Source organism: Ciona robusta, chromosome 10 (assembly GCF_009617815.1).
Source record: "Ciona robusta chromosome 10, ASM961781v2".
Taxonomy (NCBI): domain Eukaryota; kingdom Metazoa; phylum Chordata; class Ascidiacea; order Phlebobranchia; family Cionidae; genus Ciona; species Ciona robusta.
In genome coordinates, this window is record NC_143244.1 from 5875689 (window position 1) to 5892881 (window position 17193).

General features: G+C 37.1%; 3 protein-coding genes across 5 annotated transcripts in view; 1 reads left to right on the forward strand and 2 right to left on the reverse strand.

The window, feature by feature from the left end:
* The window catches only part of LOC149729971 (sodium channel protein type 4 subunit alpha B-like), a 28380-nt gene extending 22809 nt beyond the window's left edge, over window positions 1-5571 (forward strand). For all 3 annotated transcript variants that reach the window (XM_089887199.1, XM_089887200.1, XM_089887201.1), the window contains 9 exons: window positions 159-318; window positions 715-948; window positions 1202-1397; window positions 1760-1909; window positions 2277-2602; window positions 2988-3127; window positions 3495-3657; window positions 4320-4482; window positions 4764-5571. In XM_089887199.1, coding sequence (XP_089743325.1) covers window positions 159-318; window positions 715-948; window positions 1202-1397; window positions 1760-1909; window positions 2277-2602; window positions 2988-3127; window positions 3495-3657; window positions 4320-4482; window positions 4764-5485 — 2254 coding nt within the window. In that variant the 3' untranslated portion in view covers window positions 5486-5571. The remainder of the gene's footprint in view (window positions 1-158; window positions 319-714; window positions 949-1201; window positions 1398-1759; window positions 1910-2276; window positions 2603-2987; window positions 3128-3494; window positions 3658-4319; window positions 4483-4763) is intronic.
* A 1-nt stretch (window position 5572) lies between these two features.
* Window positions 5573-7710, reverse strand: LOC149729973 (uncharacterized). Its single transcript, XM_089887215.1, has 2 exons — window positions 7059-7710; window positions 5573-6612 (listed from the first exon to the last, which is right to left on the reverse strand). The coding sequence occupies exons 1-2, from the start codon at window positions 7217-7219 to the stop codon at window positions 5844-5846; spliced, it is 930 nt and encodes a 309-aa protein (XP_089743341.1). The 5' UTR covers window positions 7220-7710; the 3' UTR covers window positions 5573-5843.
* Window positions 7711-9124: 1414 nt separating this feature from the next.
* LOC149729974 (uncharacterized) lies at window positions 9125-15357 on the reverse strand. Its single transcript, XM_089887209.1, has 10 exons — window positions 15143-15357; window positions 14713-14806; window positions 13952-14070; window positions 13208-13431; window positions 12316-12519; window positions 11801-11881; window positions 10715-10762; window positions 10281-10470; window positions 9891-10023; window positions 9125-9577 (listed from the first exon to the last, which is right to left on the reverse strand). Exons 1-10 carry the CDS (start codon window positions 15355-15357, stop codon window positions 9164-9166), a joined length of 1722 nt encoding a protein of 573 aa, XP_089743335.1. The 3' UTR covers window positions 9125-9163.
* Window positions 15358-17193: the final 1836 nt, after the last annotated feature.

A 17193-nucleotide genomic window follows, 5' to 3' on the forward strand; every position in this document is an offset into this window, starting at 1 on the left:
TTTTAATTCTTAGTTTTTTATCTAAACTAGAATAAAAAATTAAAAGTTCGTTTTTTGTTTGTGTTTTTAACAGAAAAGTTTTTACTTATATTATATTATGTCTGTTAACAAACACAACATCATTTAACTTTTACCATTAAAATTGTGTTATGTTTTAGTTACCCAGAGCTGGCAGAGCGATACCCTCCCCCTCCAATAGATGTTGTTGATATAGATAGTTGTTTATGTTTGGCCAACATTACTGGGGGAAAAGTTCATTGGACAAATCTGCCCATCAACTTTGACAATGTTTTTATTGCCTACATTGCACTGCTGCAGGTTTGTGGGTTAATACAGTTGATGGTAATGGATTAAACATATACCAATGTGGGTTGACCACATTTTAAAAAAACAAAAACAAAATAATTAAAAATAAAAAATATTCTAAAAATTTATATACGTGATAACTCGTAAGTGTGCATGAGTGAGTTCTATGTAACAGAACACCTGTGTTGTAACGACAATTATGGCCTCACTACACAAAAATAAATAACTGATAGTCATTCATTCATTCATTCATTATCTATACTTACCTTAAATTACATAAGCAAGTTACAGTCGTTCATTCAGTATCTATTCTTACATTAAATTACATAAATTAATAACATTCATTTTTTCATGCATTCATTCATTTACTATATCTTCTTACATTAAACCCCCAACCCTTTACCATAGGTTGCCACATTTAAAGGTTGGATGCCGATCATGTACGCTGCAGTAGATGCTCCAACTAAGGTTGGATTGCAACCCGTTAGAGATGCAAACATCTACAACTATTTCTTCTTTGTTGCTTTCATTATATTTGGTGCTTTCTTTACTCTCAATCTTTTTATATCAGTCGTGATTGACAATTTTAATCAACAGAAGAAGAAGTTTGAGTTTGCTGGCACAGAACTCTTTCTTACTGATGTAAGTGGTACCAATTTATTAATTTATTTTGTTTTTGTTTTTATTTTATTTTTATATTTTTTTTTACTTTTATTTTTACTCTCTCTTTGTAATGAAAGAATACCATGTTTAATGTCCATTATAATCTTTATTTAAATTTAGCTTTACAAAAATAATAATACAATACAGTTCTGTTTCTGTAGCCTAAAATGAACGAATTATTAATTCTTCATTAAAGATAATTGTTAATATTTATATGCGATTCCATTTTTAGACTCAAAAAAGGGTTTACAATGCCATGAAGAAACTGAAAGCCAAACTTCCCAAAACTTTGTTCCCTGTCCCCAAAGCTCCATGGAGGGAACGTCTATACTTGTTCACTACTGGGGATAAGTTTGAACTTGGAGTGATGGTTATTACCATTCTTAACTTACTAGCTATGGCTCTGGAATATGAAGGGATGAGTCCAGGTACATATAATTTCTGGCCCAAATCCTAGGACCCATGGCCCTCCACGCTGCGGGCTTCACCTACATAGAATAGAATAGGAAAAAAAGTAACAATATGAGCGTAAATTATTTAGCTTGCGTGGCTGGAATGACTGTTGTTATAAAACACGTGTCTTCTGTTTTATACACCTTGTACACGCTGAAGAATTACCACATATGTAACTTTGTGGGTGATTATATATTTTTTTGTGTATAACTAATAATCTAAAAAACCCATATAATTTTAGGAGCAATTTCTGTTAAGTGTCTTGCCAAAGACAAACACCCACAATGGTATCATTGTCAAGCTTTGAACCTAGTTTACCAACCTCATATTTTTACAGATTACCAGAGCGTGATTAAAAACATCAACTATGGATTTGTTGTTGTGTTTACCCTAGAGATCGTGATACGAATAATCGCGATGGGAAAATCATATTTCTATGTTCCATGGAATGTGTTTGACTTTCTCCTCATTCTTGCTTCTGTACTTGGTGAGAATTTATTAGATCATGTATTTATCCTCGTGTAGGGGTAACTAACATTAGTTGCACATTTTTTTATTGCCAACTAATTGCCTGGCTTTATGCACCGTTTGCTTAAGAGTTACAAAGCTGTTTAGTGTTTAGGTGTTGCTATTAGTGACCAATAAGATAGATAAAAAACTATTGCCCGCTAAAATACTCACACGTATACAATGGTACTAGAACACTGTATCGTCTAGTCACATCTGTTTAGCTAAAAAGTTTTTAAAATCAAGATTACTTTACCGCATGGGACATGAAAATGTCTTATTAAATGAGTTTAATTTTTTGGTGTTTGTTTAAAAACTACAAATTTATTTATTATATATTTTCACAGCAAATGCCATTCCCATAATTATCACCCATACGAACCCTAACACTGTGAGTACGGTGACCTCCACACCGTGGCTCCCTATGTTCCGGATGGTGCGTGTGGCCCGCATCCTCCGGGTAGCTCGCGTTGCTAGTGGCATCCGGACTTTGCTCTTCGCTCTGATGCTCTCTGCTCCTGCTCTTTTTAACGTTGGAAGTCTTCTTTTCCTCTTCGTTTTTATCTACGCCATCTTCGGGATGAACCAGTTTGCTCTTGTGGAGAAAAAGGGAGCAATTAACGATATTTTAAACTTTGAAACATTCCCAAATACTTTTTTACTTCTATTCCAGGTGAACATTCCATATTTTTATATTGGTAGTGTTTTATACTGAACTGTTGCTGGCAAGTGTAATATGCAAAACGGATTTTCCAGAAAAAGACAAATTTTCCAGAAAAAACTGTTTTCCCCTAAAACTAATTACAGGCCTAATTTCCCTTCCCCAACAAAAATGGTTAAATAGACAACAAAAAAGAGCCAATGTGAATGAATGACACTAATTTCAGTAAAGTCTTTATAACATATGGGTGTCCAATGTTCATAAATCTTGTGACTGCTTACGGGTTGCTTAACTTTGTTGGTGATGGTTCATTGTGTGTTATTTTTTATAACTTTGTTGAAGATGCAACTTGTTGCCGAGATTTTTTTACTACCTATTTCCTTTATACCATTTTCAGATGTCAACTTCTGCTGGTTGGGATGGTTTTATGGAACCAACATTGTATGTGGAAGGCAATCCAGCTTGTGTGGATAGTAAAAATGGAGAGAAAGGAACCTGCATGTCAACTTCATTTGTTGGATACTTTTACTTTGTCAGGTATGGATACTCTACCTTTATATTATTCTTGACAAACATTGAATGAACGTTTTGTAACTTATTTGCACACATGTGTAACGATGGTCGTTATAGCAGGGCTGTTCTGTTTCACATACATAAGTTATTTTTTTTTTAATATTTTAAGTTTATTGTATATATTATACAGACACTTTAAAACTTGCAATAAACTTAATTACTTTGTTAACTGAATTGAGTTCAGTAACGTAAGATCTGATCTTGGAAATCTAGCCCTGGTTGGAATAATATAATAGTGTTCTGAATATAAGAAACGCAGTAAGAAAAAACATTTTAATAAAACCTAATTTAAACCCCCCAAAAAACAAGAAAATATGTTGTTGCTTTTCAGCTACCTTCTTGTGACTTTTGTGATCATAACGAACATGTATATCGCGATTATCCTTGAAAACTTTGATCTTGCTACTAAAGACAATGAAGAAGCTGTAACAGCTGATGACTTTGAGCATTTCTTTGATATGTGGCAACGTTATGATAAAAATGGAAATGGAAAAGTAACTGTTTAATTTTTTTAGTGGGGATATATAGTAGAGTACTAGTGGGGATATATAGTAGAGTGGGGAAAGACGGAACACCTTTAGCACATATTAACCAAATATCCTAGATCGTGTTTTAAACAATCACCAACGGTCTATGAGGGAAACAGTTTTATAATTCTTTAAATTTTCTTTGTTTACTACCAATTAGGACGAAAAAATAGAATGTGGAGGTGTCCCATCTTTCCCCACCCCACTATATTTTGCACACATCCATATAAAACAGAACATTATGCGCAAAACTATAATAAATTCGGCTAAAACTATAATAAATTCGGCTAAATTGCCTTTTTTCATTTATTGTTTTTATGCTTCGTTTGTGAAGACTGACGATGCCATTTAGGTGAAATATATATAGTAGGGTGGGGGAAGATGGGACACCTTTGGCACATAATATACAAATATCCTGACCGTGTTTTAAACAAATAAAGAGTCTTGAGAATACGGCTTTATATGCTTCTGAATTTTCTTTGTTTTCCACCAAATGGAACGAGAAATTAGAATGAAAGGGTGTCCCATCTCCCCCCACCCTACTCTATCTTTTTTATACCATAAGTTTGACTATGTTTTTGTCGGTTACGTTTTCGTAGTTCTGACTGAAAATTGTATTTATATTTTAGCTCACTGTGACGGAGTTAAGTGAATTACTTCATAATATTGATCGACCGTTGAGGATACGGAAGCCAAATAAGCACCATATCGCAAACATGAGAATACCCATGGATTCAGAAGGCGAGATATACCTGTTAGATGTAGCTTCTGCTTTAACAAAGAAGATTATAGGTATGTAAATGTAACTCATTTGGCTCGTGTGCACGAGGTGTACAAAACGGAACACCCGTGTTATAACGACTGTCGTTGCCCCGCCACGCAACAATAAACAATGATAAATAAACAGCCACACTTTTTACCTGACGTTCTTTTAGACTTTTTATCCATTGCTTGTTTTAACAATTGTTGTTTTGCTGTTGATTCCCATCTTTTCTTTCTTTATATAACTTTTTTTAAAGATTTTTTAATTTTTTTATAGAAATAAATAGAAATTATTTTATGTTATTTTCAAGGTACCGACGGTTTCACCGACGAGACAGAGTCTGAACTCCGATCTTACTACAAGCGTAAGTGTCGAGGTTCACTTCGTTCAGAAAGCCGCACGAAAGTAACCAACACATACGATTACGTAATGAACATCGACGACTCCCCTAACAACGTCATTGATCGCGTCATTGCTTCTCCGCTGACGATTGAGGTCAGTCGGAATGATGGTTACGTCACAAACGACATTGTGACAAAAGCAGACATTCACCCGACCCGAGAAATGCAGGTCGTACTCCCCGCTTTCCATGAGGCTAAATCTGCTCAAATTGTGACGTCACCCACCTCTGACGTCACGTCATACACCCTTGCCGCCACCGAGCGGCCGGTGAATGGGTTGAAAATTGAAGACGAATTGAAAGCAAGCCGAAACAGAAATAGCAACTGCAGCCGAAACCCGAGGACACTTAACGGGGAAGTAGGTAACGCTACTGTCAATACACTGAAGACTTTATGCGCAATTTCGCTACGTATTCAACTCACGGAAAATAATGCAAGCCACCACACTGTACACGACAATTCCAGACACAACAGTCGTTTTGACCGCCACGAGATTTTTTCACCGTGGCTGTCAATGTCACGGCGCGTTCGGTCACGTGAGGGAAACAGTCACGGCTGGTTGAACTCAAGCCCCCGCTCGAATAAACTGCCCGTGCCGCATCGTGACGATCCCGAATCAAATCATTGTTAATCTATATACTTTACAACTAATATACTTTGCCTTATACTGTCTCGTGGCCCACGCAGCGTTCTGCGAAGACACATCCTCACGCAGAAGTACTCGTTTTACTATTTTATTGTCAGCAGTCAAAGAAGTGGACGAAACTGAACAATATACCACATACATACCGCCTCTTATTGTCCAGCGGTCATTGTGTTATTCGTATACATCAGTATTACTTTTGCCTCGATTTCTTGTTCGAGTTGAAAACTGTGTTCCTAGTTTCCTCTGTTGCTTATCGAAACAAGCGAGAATGCTGAAAAAACTTGTTGTATTTGCTCAGGTGCTCGAACCCAGTTCACCCGATGCGATAATGATATTTTATGTCTCATTTTAGCTTGTTCAGATCGGTAGGAGCCGAGAAAAACGCTCTTTTCAGCGTCCGAATCGACGTGGCGTCTCGGTCCTCGTAGGTGGCCGAAATAGGCGGTAATTTCAAGTTGAAGCCGCTGTTGTTAGGCGAATATGCGATCACTGACCATCGACGTGGGAATCTCCTTCTTGCGCTATCTCCACCTTCAATTTTCGGGAACATGTTCAAACCTAAGTCTTCCTCCTCGTTCAAGCGATTTTTCTCAATGTCTGCGATACTAACTTCGCAGTATGCTGGATCAGGCTGTGTTTTAATTTCCTCTCCAGTTAGCGGCAATACGAAGCCCCCTCTTGCCTCTAGATCGCTGACGTACCGACTCATTCGGACCAGACTCTTTTCTAGTTCTTGGTTTGCGCTCTCAATACTAGAAATACCAGAATCGCTGGTTGACCTTGTTCTTTGCGGGATTTGTAAAGTTGTCTTGGCACGAGTGAGCCTTTTATTCAGCGTAGCTCTTTCCGCATCAATAAGCCGTGAACTGCAACTTTCAAGTCTGTTCCTATCAATCTTTATCCTATCCATTTTAAGAAACCCGTTAGACAAATCCTTTGTCATTTTTGCGGCCCATACTTTGTCCCGCACTAGGGTGGCGTCGAACCCCGACCTCCTACGGACCCTGGTCATGGCCTTGAACGACCTGACAATCCTTGGATCGTCTTCCGCCACCGTATGGTCCGTTAAGTAGAGATCTTCTGACAACTCGTACTTTTTCACGATTTTAGTTCTGCAATAATTTTCAGTATTAATGATTGCAGTATGTAACAACGACGCGTATAATACTGCGGCGTAAGATGCGATATTGTTAAAATCTCACACTTCCTGATCGTGTTTTAAACAATTAACAGCGCTCTTTTAGAATCGCAGGGGCATACGTCCATATAATTATGTACACAATCAAAAAGTCAAGAAATAGCCCTCCTATAAGACACTTGACAGCAATTGCTCCAACCCAGTTTTCAGTAACGGGTTGTCTAAATTGTGAGTCATACAAAAAAAACACCTAAAAAGTTACATACGTAGTAACTCGTCAGCGGCACGAGGTGTATGAAACCGAACACCCGATTTATCCCACCACGCGAGAAGAATGACAATAACATTCTATCACTTTTAAAGGGCAGAAATAACTATTCAATGTATATGTATAATTTGTGTCAAACATACAATTTCTACCTTTTATTTATTCTCGCTTTTTGTAGTTCGTACTTCTCCTGGAAGTGACGTAACTTCTTGTCCACGTCATCGCATACGTCATCAGCCGTGGTGACGTTGGAGGTACCACTGTAAGATTTTCTACGAGCTAGTAAACTTGGGACTAAAATCGGTGGATGCATGTTCGTTTTAACTTACTCCCAAACTCCTACTAACGATAAGTTTTGTATCAATTGAATTCAAGCTTATGATTTTTCTTGAGAGCCATGGCCTCTTAAACCCTGCCCACACTTAGCGTCGGCATAATACGTTATTTATAGCCCTATCTTCACAGAGCGTATGTTTACCTATCTAATCTCCCCTTCGCTACGAATACAACTTTATTTAGACTCTGGGGGGCATTGGGCGATCTTATGCTAACACTTCGCGTGACCGCTTTGACTTCTTATAAATGTATATTGACCGTTCGTTTCTCCTATGCTGACCTGTAGGCACATCATCGGTCATCTGCAGGTAGTCAAGCGGCTGTGGCCTTTATACAGAGTAAAATTTTCAATCCTGGGAAACAGAGCGCTCTTCAACTTCGCTAACGTTCCAGACGCGCCTTGACGCTTAAACCAACACTCGCTACATTATAATCACGTCGGTATGCTCTGCCATGTTGGTTTGATAAGCTGTAGACGATCGACATTCCTTTTGAAGTCGATGGTCGTGTTGAAATAGCCCTGCCATGCCCTACGATCCTCCGCCCCTCGCCATTGTCCAGCTCGCACGCCAGAAAACCAATTTAAACTTCTTTTTCCGGCGCCCGTTTGTAAAAACTCGGTATCACGTGACATATTACGTAAGAAGTTACCATGGGCAACAGAAGGTCAACAGTCACGAAATTCCTATGAAATAATTTTAAAATGTTCTGGCGCATTATATTTACAATTTTTTAATTAAAAAATAAATAGTATTTTTGAAAATTCTGGTATAATATAACGTACTATATAGGTTTAATTTTATTTTGAAATTTATAATTTGCTCGGCATGATTGACATTTAAGCTAATGGCCCTTTGAAGGATTAACTCAAAACATTTTCTTTGCGGTTAAACGTCGGTATTTTAAACGCAGTCTACTGAAGTTATTTAAGTTGTGTAATAAGACACTTCGATATTCTATCCGGTCGGCCGCGATTTGTTCACGAAATCAAACAATACCATAATCCGATCGTGGCGCACTTGAAAGGTATATTGTCTGGGAACTAAATCAACTTTCGTCGTTCTGCGGGGCCTCGTTATTAGCAGTTCAAAATGAAATTCTCAGACCTATGTTTTCACAAGCGTGCAGCTGAGCGGACGATTTAAAATATCACTTTGTAGATTGCAGCAATCATATATTGACTTTGACATTGCTGTTTTAGTATTACACACGCGTGGCCGGGCCATTACCAAATAATGTGATTCTCAAGTACTTGGTAACTTAAGAAATATTGTCTAATATGACGGTCGTTTGGTTCACGTATTATGTTTCTAGTAGGTTGAGGTCACAATTTTTGATATTTAGTAGGTTGGGGTAACATGGTACACTTTTTATTCTCTTTTTTTTCGTTCCATTTGGATGTAAACAAAGAACATTTAAAGAATTATAACACCGTACGACTTCCATAGACCGTTGATTAGTGTTTAAACACAATCAGGATATTAGGTGCTAAAGGTCTCCCCCCCCTCGTTTCCTACCCTATACTATATGTTACCTTAAAACAAAAATAATTAGTTTGCATTACTGAATAGTGTGATTCCCAAAAAAGTCGGTAATTAAGAATTAGGTTGATTATTTATGTGGGTCACGTTTTATGCAGGTTGCGGTAAGACAGACAATGCTTCATTATTTGTCGCCCTGTTTATAGTAAACAAACAATATTTACAGGGATGTTACTTCTGCTAGTATAATTAATATTTTAAATAAATAATATTTTAACGGCTTATCCGGTAAAAGTATAGTATATTTTTTCAACGTCTCTCTCGCCATTCGGCGAGGCTTTATCAGGGAATGAGGCATAAAATGACTTTACAAAAACTCTTACTAACTGAAACGTCAACGAATATATGTTACATTTTATTCACGATGTACAAAATACGCTTTAGTACATTCCAATCTGATTTGTAACCCCAGAATCTAACGAAGAATTATAAGTCAACTGCATTGACATAGGGCCTGAATGCGTCCTGTTATAGTACGGGTAATAATTAGGACTGGATTGATAATCTTGGTTTGGGTAAAAGTTAGAGGAATACTGGTGGTAATACGGCCGACTTTGTATATGCGAAGATATTGAATACGGCGAGCTATGATGTTCATGCGGAATTTCAGCTGTTTGAGAGAAATATCCTGTAGCGCCACCGAACGTATTTGTTAGGTAATCGTTCGCACCGCCAGATGTCGCAACGTGTCTGCCAACAGCGGCAAACCACGGGGTAGTTTTGTCGTCCATTAATGGTTGGATCATGTTGATTTGGTGGATTGCTTCGTTGTATGAGGGGAGACCAGCTGGAGTCTATGTAAATAAAATGTATTTTAACTTGGATTTGAATTAATTTAGTTTAAGCAGTTGTGTCATCAGCGCGCCTGTCTTCAACCCAGAATTGACAGGTTCAAGGCCCGTCGCTGCTTCGACTGCGTCCTATGATCTGCTTCAACCAAATGGTTATTTATAGGTTGTCATAATTGGCAGCCATACATTAAAAAATAACATTAACCCACATAGTTACATATGTGATAATTCGTAAGCGGGAACGTATGTAACAGGACACCCGCGTTATAACGACAGTCGTTGTTCGTATAAATAAATTTAATAATTTATTTCTTACTTGTCCGTATGTATATCCGAACCGTTCTGGGCTGTTCGTTATTTGTATAGCTTGTGCGAGACCATGGAAGTCGAACTTGTAAGCGTATCTCTTGCCGTGAACCTTCGTCATTATGTTCTTATCATAGTAGTATCTAAAAGTAAAGTATCTAATTCAACCTATATTAAAACAGCCGGGTGTATAGTTCTGTGGGGTAAGATGAGACACCTTTAGTACATGATATCTAAATATCTTGATCGTGTGACAACGTATTTCTATTACATCCCCGCCCAAGCACTATGCCCTTCAAGTCACAGATAATTAACCCTAAACCAAAATGCACCCCACATTTTTGGTTGCCGATAACCATAAATAGCTACGTACAATAGACTTTTTCGATATTTTACGTACCGCAATGCTCGACTTAGTTTATCATAGTTCATGTTAGGTTTGCTTTTCCTCTCCCCCCATCTACGAGCCACCTCATCTGGATCCACCATTTTAAACTCTCCACTCGTTCCCTCCCATGTAATGCAAGTTGCGTTCGCTGGATCGCTCAATAACTCGAGAAGAAACTGCCACAGTTGGATCTGACCACCGCCTAAAGAACAACAGTTAAATTTGCAGCGCGTTTGGGTAAATTTGCATAATATTTAGGTCACTTGTAGGCCTATAGTAGGTTGGGATAACATTATCCGTGGTTTTATTCTTTTTTATTGTTTCGAGAACAATTTTTGGGTAAACTTACATGTTGTTTAGTTTCGTGTGTCAGAAGATAAGAGTTCTTAAAGTATTAAAGACATATATATTAAACTACGGAACCACAGATATAGAGTGTAGATTACCTTGCTTGCTTAGTTTCGTGCAAAGCGGGCCAAGAAGTGTGTATGTATCTAAAAATAGAATTATATCAAAATGAGCAAAGATTTTTCATTCCAATTGCAAGTTGCAGAATGTATAGCACACTTTGTAACTATTTTGTATTGAATAGTGTCTGCCATGTTTTTTTGTTTTTGTGCTTGATCAGTACAAGACACGAACTTAAATCATTCTAGTTAAGATTGCCGGCCGAATTTCGTCTTAGCTTGATTACTACCCCACGAGCAATAATGATAAACAAAAAGCGCTTCAGACGCTCTGAACGCGTGGTCACAATTTAATCAAGAAACACGTTTGCGAAGTCGCTTGCAGCGTTGTTATGCTTATGGCAGCAAATGCTACAACGCGGGCCTTTGCTTTTACCGTTAGTTTCATGAGTTTTTGCAGGAATGTTTTAGCAAGGTAAGAACACAAACTGTGGCATAGATAATGAACTTGATTCTTAAGAGGTTTCTTTAAGCCACCGTGAAGCTTGTACGTGCTTATCATTGAGTTTGGAAGATCTATATGCCAGGATAGCTAAGTTCAATTTGAAGGTTGCGCCAAAGTATTTGCGGGTGAGCGAAATCGCCATTTAAGTTCATATATTGACCGCTGTTTTTGTTTACATAGATGTTTTAGTCTGTTTTACAACGTGTAAGTTTCCTGTACATGAACTAACATTATGACCTCAACTAGACAGAAGGTTACAGTGCACGAACCCGTTTGAAGGCTCGTATCTTTAAACCAAGTGGTCTAAAAGTTCTTTGTCAAAGATTAAAAGCACACTGAGTTATCAGACGATCTTCTGGCAAATTTTCAAGCATCACCTAAACCTCTGGAGACGCCAATCCCGCCGAAAAAGGTTTGTTAAAACAAATAACAATTTATCAACTAATAAGGCGTCAGACGTCCTTATAGTGACCAGACTTAACCCAGCGACTTGGCTAAATTTTCAGCCAAAATACTTCAAGCCTTGAGATAGCAATCAACGTTTTGACAAGCAAGATCACCGACGACTCTAGACGGCGCTTGTAAACACTAAATTAGCTTATCGATAAATGTCATCTAACCTTCAAGCTTGGACGACAACGCTTGACCCGACTTTGTTTTAGCGCCGTTGCCTGCCTTCGGTGACGCTGGCTTTCGATTTCCTAAAAATAAAAAAATTACTTTAAACATATAACCTTTCTCATTCTTATATCAAAATTTTTATGTCAGACTATTCATGGTCATAAATAAACGAATCTAATTTATTTACTCTCGTGTGACAATGACAGTCGTTATAACATGGGTTTTCTGTTTCATACACTTCGTACTCGGTTATATGAGTTGCCACTAATGTAACTTTGTAGGTAATGCATTTTACAGCTATAGGGCCGTTATTATATATAACCTAAGACGTATTCCGTTCTTTTAAACCTTTTATTAAAACAATTTGTTAACTATTGCCAAACAACAGTCCGCTAGAGAATTATAGCGCTATATAGACGGCACTCATAAATAGTAACGTGTCCTACCAGATTTTTTAATCTTGCTTATACCATTATAATAACCCAATTTTGAAACAAAAAAACGTTCACAACACCTTTTAAATATTGCAGATGGCTGAAAAAGACATCCGCATCTTTCTCTGTCGAAGTAAGATTCTTGAAGTCTTTTACCGTCATCTTGCTCAAGTCGATTCCAGTTATTCCTTTAAATCGACTACAATCCACTTTCTGTAACTTGTATTCGTGAACCACCCATGTTAACCATTGTACAACGTGAGAGTTCGTCCAAGAACTTAGCTCTGCAAATACAACAGGATGATCGGTTTTGTTACATAGAAGCCTATAAATAAATATCGCGGTAAGTGGTATGATTTTGTAGTATATGTGATATAGTGAACGTTTGTAATTGTCATGTATATTGTATTTAAGTCAGCCTGACTTGTTATGCGAGCAAAATAGTTTACTATTGCTGTGTGACATAAAGTTTCGTAAAAAATACTTAGTTTTGCAGATTGAGTTTACTTATTCGGTTCCCGCGATTGGTGCTATTTTATGTAATTTGACTTCGTTTTTTCTGATACCGAAAAATAGAAATAATGAGTATTTACGAAACAGTCAGTCTTAAACACAAAATTTTCTTTATAAGTTTTGATGAAAATATATAAAATTTTAAAATAAAGGTATTTAAAAAAAAAAACAAACAAAACAGAATGCTACTTTACAGCGATTAAATATGTTTGTGATTTATATTTTTGCTGTTAGATATAACTCCATTGCCGACAAATTAGATACGAAATGCTATCATACAATTAAATTTCCAAACCTCATATAATTGTCGTTTCAAAAAACAATCACCAACAAAGTTACACACGGAGTAATTCGTAAGCGGGCACGAGATGGATAAAACTGAACACCCGTGTTATAGATCGACTGCACTTATATGCTCCGCCACGCAGGGATAATTAAATTGCAAAAACCCATTAATACCTGACGGTACGAATACTTCCAACTCCTTCGTATCATGGTGGCCGCTTGTTTGGACTTTTCGCCCTGAATCCATCGTCGCCGCGTTTTCGGCGCCCAACGCCATTTTGTCAAAATGTCCGGCGACGCTGCCGAGGCTGCGACGTTTTCGTGGCGTAGGCGTTTCATTGTGCGGCGTAGTCACTGACAAAGATCTCTTTCTACTATAATCCACCGGTAAAGTCGATCTAAAAATGATAGAAATTTTAACATATATAGGTTTTTGAACGTGATTCCAGATGTTTAGCATGGTCAAACAAATAAATAGCATTTTCTTGTGGTTTTTGGTTGCAAACGTCTTTTATCGTAATTTTTTAAAATATTTTGTTGATGGAATCCGTTTAAATTGGCCATATACATTATTGACCTTGTTATAAGAGAGATAAAAATGTCCTAAACTGAGGACCATATTTTCCATAAATATTTGGGTCCATTTGTAAATTTGCGATACTTGCAACACCGATGTGTGTTGTTCTGATATTTTATATCTTAAATCCAAAACAGTCCAGTATGCAAGTAATATGAGTTAATTTATTGGCTATGAATTATATATCAATGTCGTTTCGTTGTCGGTACATCAAAAACACATCAAAGTAATTTTATTTTTTGCTGCCACTCAACGCTTTGCTATATACGGTTTATATTCGTATTTATATTAAGCGTGAATTTCCCCACGTCGCGGAAATAGCTGCTCAACATGTATTTCACCTGTTACGAGTCCTCTGCTTGACCCCTTGATTTAAATGGGAGTTTCCGTCGCTTTGAACAGCGGTGCTAAGTTTCGGGTCGAACCAAGTTACCGGGGCTGTTGGGCTTGAATATGTGCACTGTAAAAATTAAATTTAGACAAAAAGCTATTCGGTACATTAAAAGAAACGTTGTAATCTATAGTAGTGTGGGTATGGGTTGAGATAGTAATAACACCTCAATCCCATATTTCCTGATCGTGTTTTAAACCATTACCAACGGACTTTTAGAGAAGCGTGAGGATACGGTTATATAATTTTATAAGCACTATTTGTTTACTACCAAATGGAATGAGAAAGAAAATTAAAACATGTACCATCTTACCCCACCCGACTATACCATTCATTCATTTTCAGAAAACGCCATACAGTATACATACAACTAAAACTTTATCACGCGTAAAAAGTTGCTTGCTTTTATGTTTCACTATATTAAAATTCGGGTCCAAACTGCAGCAGTGGTTACAAAATTCTCAAGTCGTTTCAATAATTATTTCAAGCCGTAAAAATATTAGTATAGTAGAGTGGGGGAAGATGGGACACCTTTAACACATAATATCCAAATATCGTAATCGTGTTTTAAACAATTAACAACGGTCTTTTGGAGTCATGAGCATACGGTTTAATAATTCTTTAAATGTTCTTTGTTCACTACCAAATGTGATGAGAAAACAGAATGAAAAGGTGTCCCATCTTCCCCCACCCTACTATATAACATCTTACGTGTGAATGCTGTCCGTAGTTCAAACGAGATGTGGTGTCAGGATAATGGAAAGTAGAAAACGATTTCGAGCTATCGTAATGCATTGTATGACTGCTGAAAAAAAACAAATATATATATTTAATTTTTTTAAATAGAATAATGCATCTCTTTTCGCTTTACAATTTTTGGCCAAGGTTTTTCCAAGGCTTTAGCTCGGCTAATTATTTAGGTCGTTAAAAAGTTATACCAGATATAGATTAAATTGTAATCAAAATTTACACTTCTATTCGACGGTCAGTTGTTATGATCAGTTTTCACACGGCTTGTTTTTGTTTCTGATTAGACCCCCCACGTCAGTTAACGCCTTAATAATTATAGTAGCGCACGCGTTAACGCTGGAAACCATTTCCTGAAAACAAGGCCTATGTTTTTATCGGGCAGTGGCCTCACCTGGGGTCTATTGTCTTGCCGATTGAAGGGCGACTGTCCGCTGGCAACTGCGCGTTAACCCTGTTGTTTGGTCTTGCCCATATGGCCCCGGAAACCGATGGCAGGGCCACTGGATTGGAATCGTTTGATGCCAAGCTGCTGTTGTGTGGGTGTATTTGAGGTTTATGGGGACCTCGGGACAAACAGTCCGCCGTGGCGGAGATATGCTGCTGCATTTCCGGCTCGGAGTTGTGATTTGACTCGTTCTTTGATGGTTGATTAATTTACGTTAAATTTTTGTTACGATTTTTGCCTTCTGATTGGTTATTATTTTTTGCGTATGGGTAATTAAAATCAACATATAACATGTATCATCTGTAAGTAATTTCGCAATCAAAAGTTACGTAAAGAATTAAAAGTAAAAAATATATTATTACAGCACGTATACGCATATATATACCGTCAACAAATTTCAAACTACGCGATTAAAAAAGCCGAACTGTTTACCAAAAACACGTAAAACATGTAGCGGTCGTTGTATAGGAAATAGTAATTGCACCAAAGCAAAAAACATCCGTTGTACTAACGCTACTTAAAATAATATACCGCGTGTACACTATCTGAGTTCCGGTAAGCAACAAGGCGTAACAACAAACAAACAATTACTTTGCAATAAAATTTTCCGGTTTATACAATAATCTTTAAGCTACGCTAAGCTTGTATACTCCTTCACTACAAATTTTCAGCCCTTTTCCGTTTAAAATGTCAGTGTTTTTTGTATACTGTAGCTAATTTCGATCACTTCTAAATCTGTTATTTTGCTTTCGTAAGCTTTCTATACACGTCTTTTAGCTGAATGACTTGCCCAATCTGCTTTACCTAGCTGGTACATGAGCTCCTGTCACGGTCTCATCCCATTTCCGATACAGATTTTGTCCTTTGAAAGTCGCCAGCGCTTAAACTCTATTGTCTTTGACATTTATCCTTTGTCTACCGCTCTAACTGATACATTTATTGTAATATATACTTTAAATACGCTTTAAATACGTGAAAAAAGATTTTGAAAAACTGTCATAAAACAAAAACCTAACCTACAAGGTATAAAATTTCGCTTATTTTGTATGGAAACAAATTTAATATTTTCTCTAAAAATAAAGTCCTAACTTTACCTAACGAAAAACAACCACTTAACTAATACTCAAGCATAAGCATTACGCTCCCCATTTTTAGCTCCAAATTTAAAAATACCCAACTACCCCCTTATCCACCTGGGTCAATGCACGAAAGTGGAAACGAGAGTAGCAAGTAAAATTTAGGAGAAAGAAACCGTATCTGTTGAAAGCAACGCCATGAGTTCATAACGCATTGACCCGACATGTTGCTTGCGGTTGTAGTTTATCCGACAGAACCGAAATCTGTTGGTACTGTTAAAGTATCGTTTTAATATAGTTTAACTTTAAATAACGAATATTTCGAAAAAAAAATGTTTAAATAAGACTTTCTTATCGGAAATTTTACATTTTTAAACGAATGTTTTTGAAATTTCGGGATCTAAATAACGATTTGTTTCCGAAAATGTTACGAAAATCAGGTAGCCTATTAAATTTCAGCACCAAAACTCCATGTTGAGCTGAAAAGACTGGAATACGGTATAGCCTACCGTGCCGTATAAGACATATATTCCGTTAGTTAGCATATAGTATCTTTAGAGTCTTAAGAATACCGGTATATAATTCAGATTTTCCGGTAGATTTTTTTGTAGAATTATTCTTCTTATAAAACAAAGAACCGTTGTGTATCTGTGGATTTATTGCCACTAGACTCAGACTTTCCAATGACAGTTTTATATGCCAGACATTTTCCCTTTGGATGCATATGTTTTCTAGTGTAATATGTTGTCCAAAATGCCAACTGTAAACCGAAAAAATAATCACCCACTAAGTTGACACACGTGATAAGCTGGCACGAGCTGTATAAAACACAACTCCCGTGTTATAACGACCATTGTTTCCCGCCAGAGATAAACAGGTTACAAAAAAATAATCACCCACAAAGTAACATACATGGTAACT

Excerpts from the sequence above, each read along its gene's own strand:
- LOC149729973 (XM_089887215.1), bottom strand. The coding sequence starts at position 7,219 with ATGCATCCACCGATTTTAGTCCCAAGTTTACTAGCTCGTAGAAAATCT. Across the intron at positions 6,613-7,058 it reads AAAGCGAGAATAAATAAAAG|AACTAAAATCGTGAAAAAGT; the intron begins GTAGAAATTGTA and ends AAATTATTGCAG.
- LOC149729974 (XM_089887209.1), bottom strand. The coding sequence starts at position 15,357 with ATGCAGCAGCATATCTCCGCCACGGCGGACTGTTTGTCCCGAGGTCCC. Across the intron at positions 14,807-15,142 it reads GGCAAGACAATAGACCCCAG|CAGTCATACAATGCATTACG; the intron begins GTGAGGCCACTG and ends GTTTTTTTTCAG. Across the intron at positions 13,432-13,951 it reads AAGCAGAGGACTCGTAACAG|ATCGACTTTACCGGTGGATT; the intron begins GTGAAATACATG and ends TATCATTTTTAG.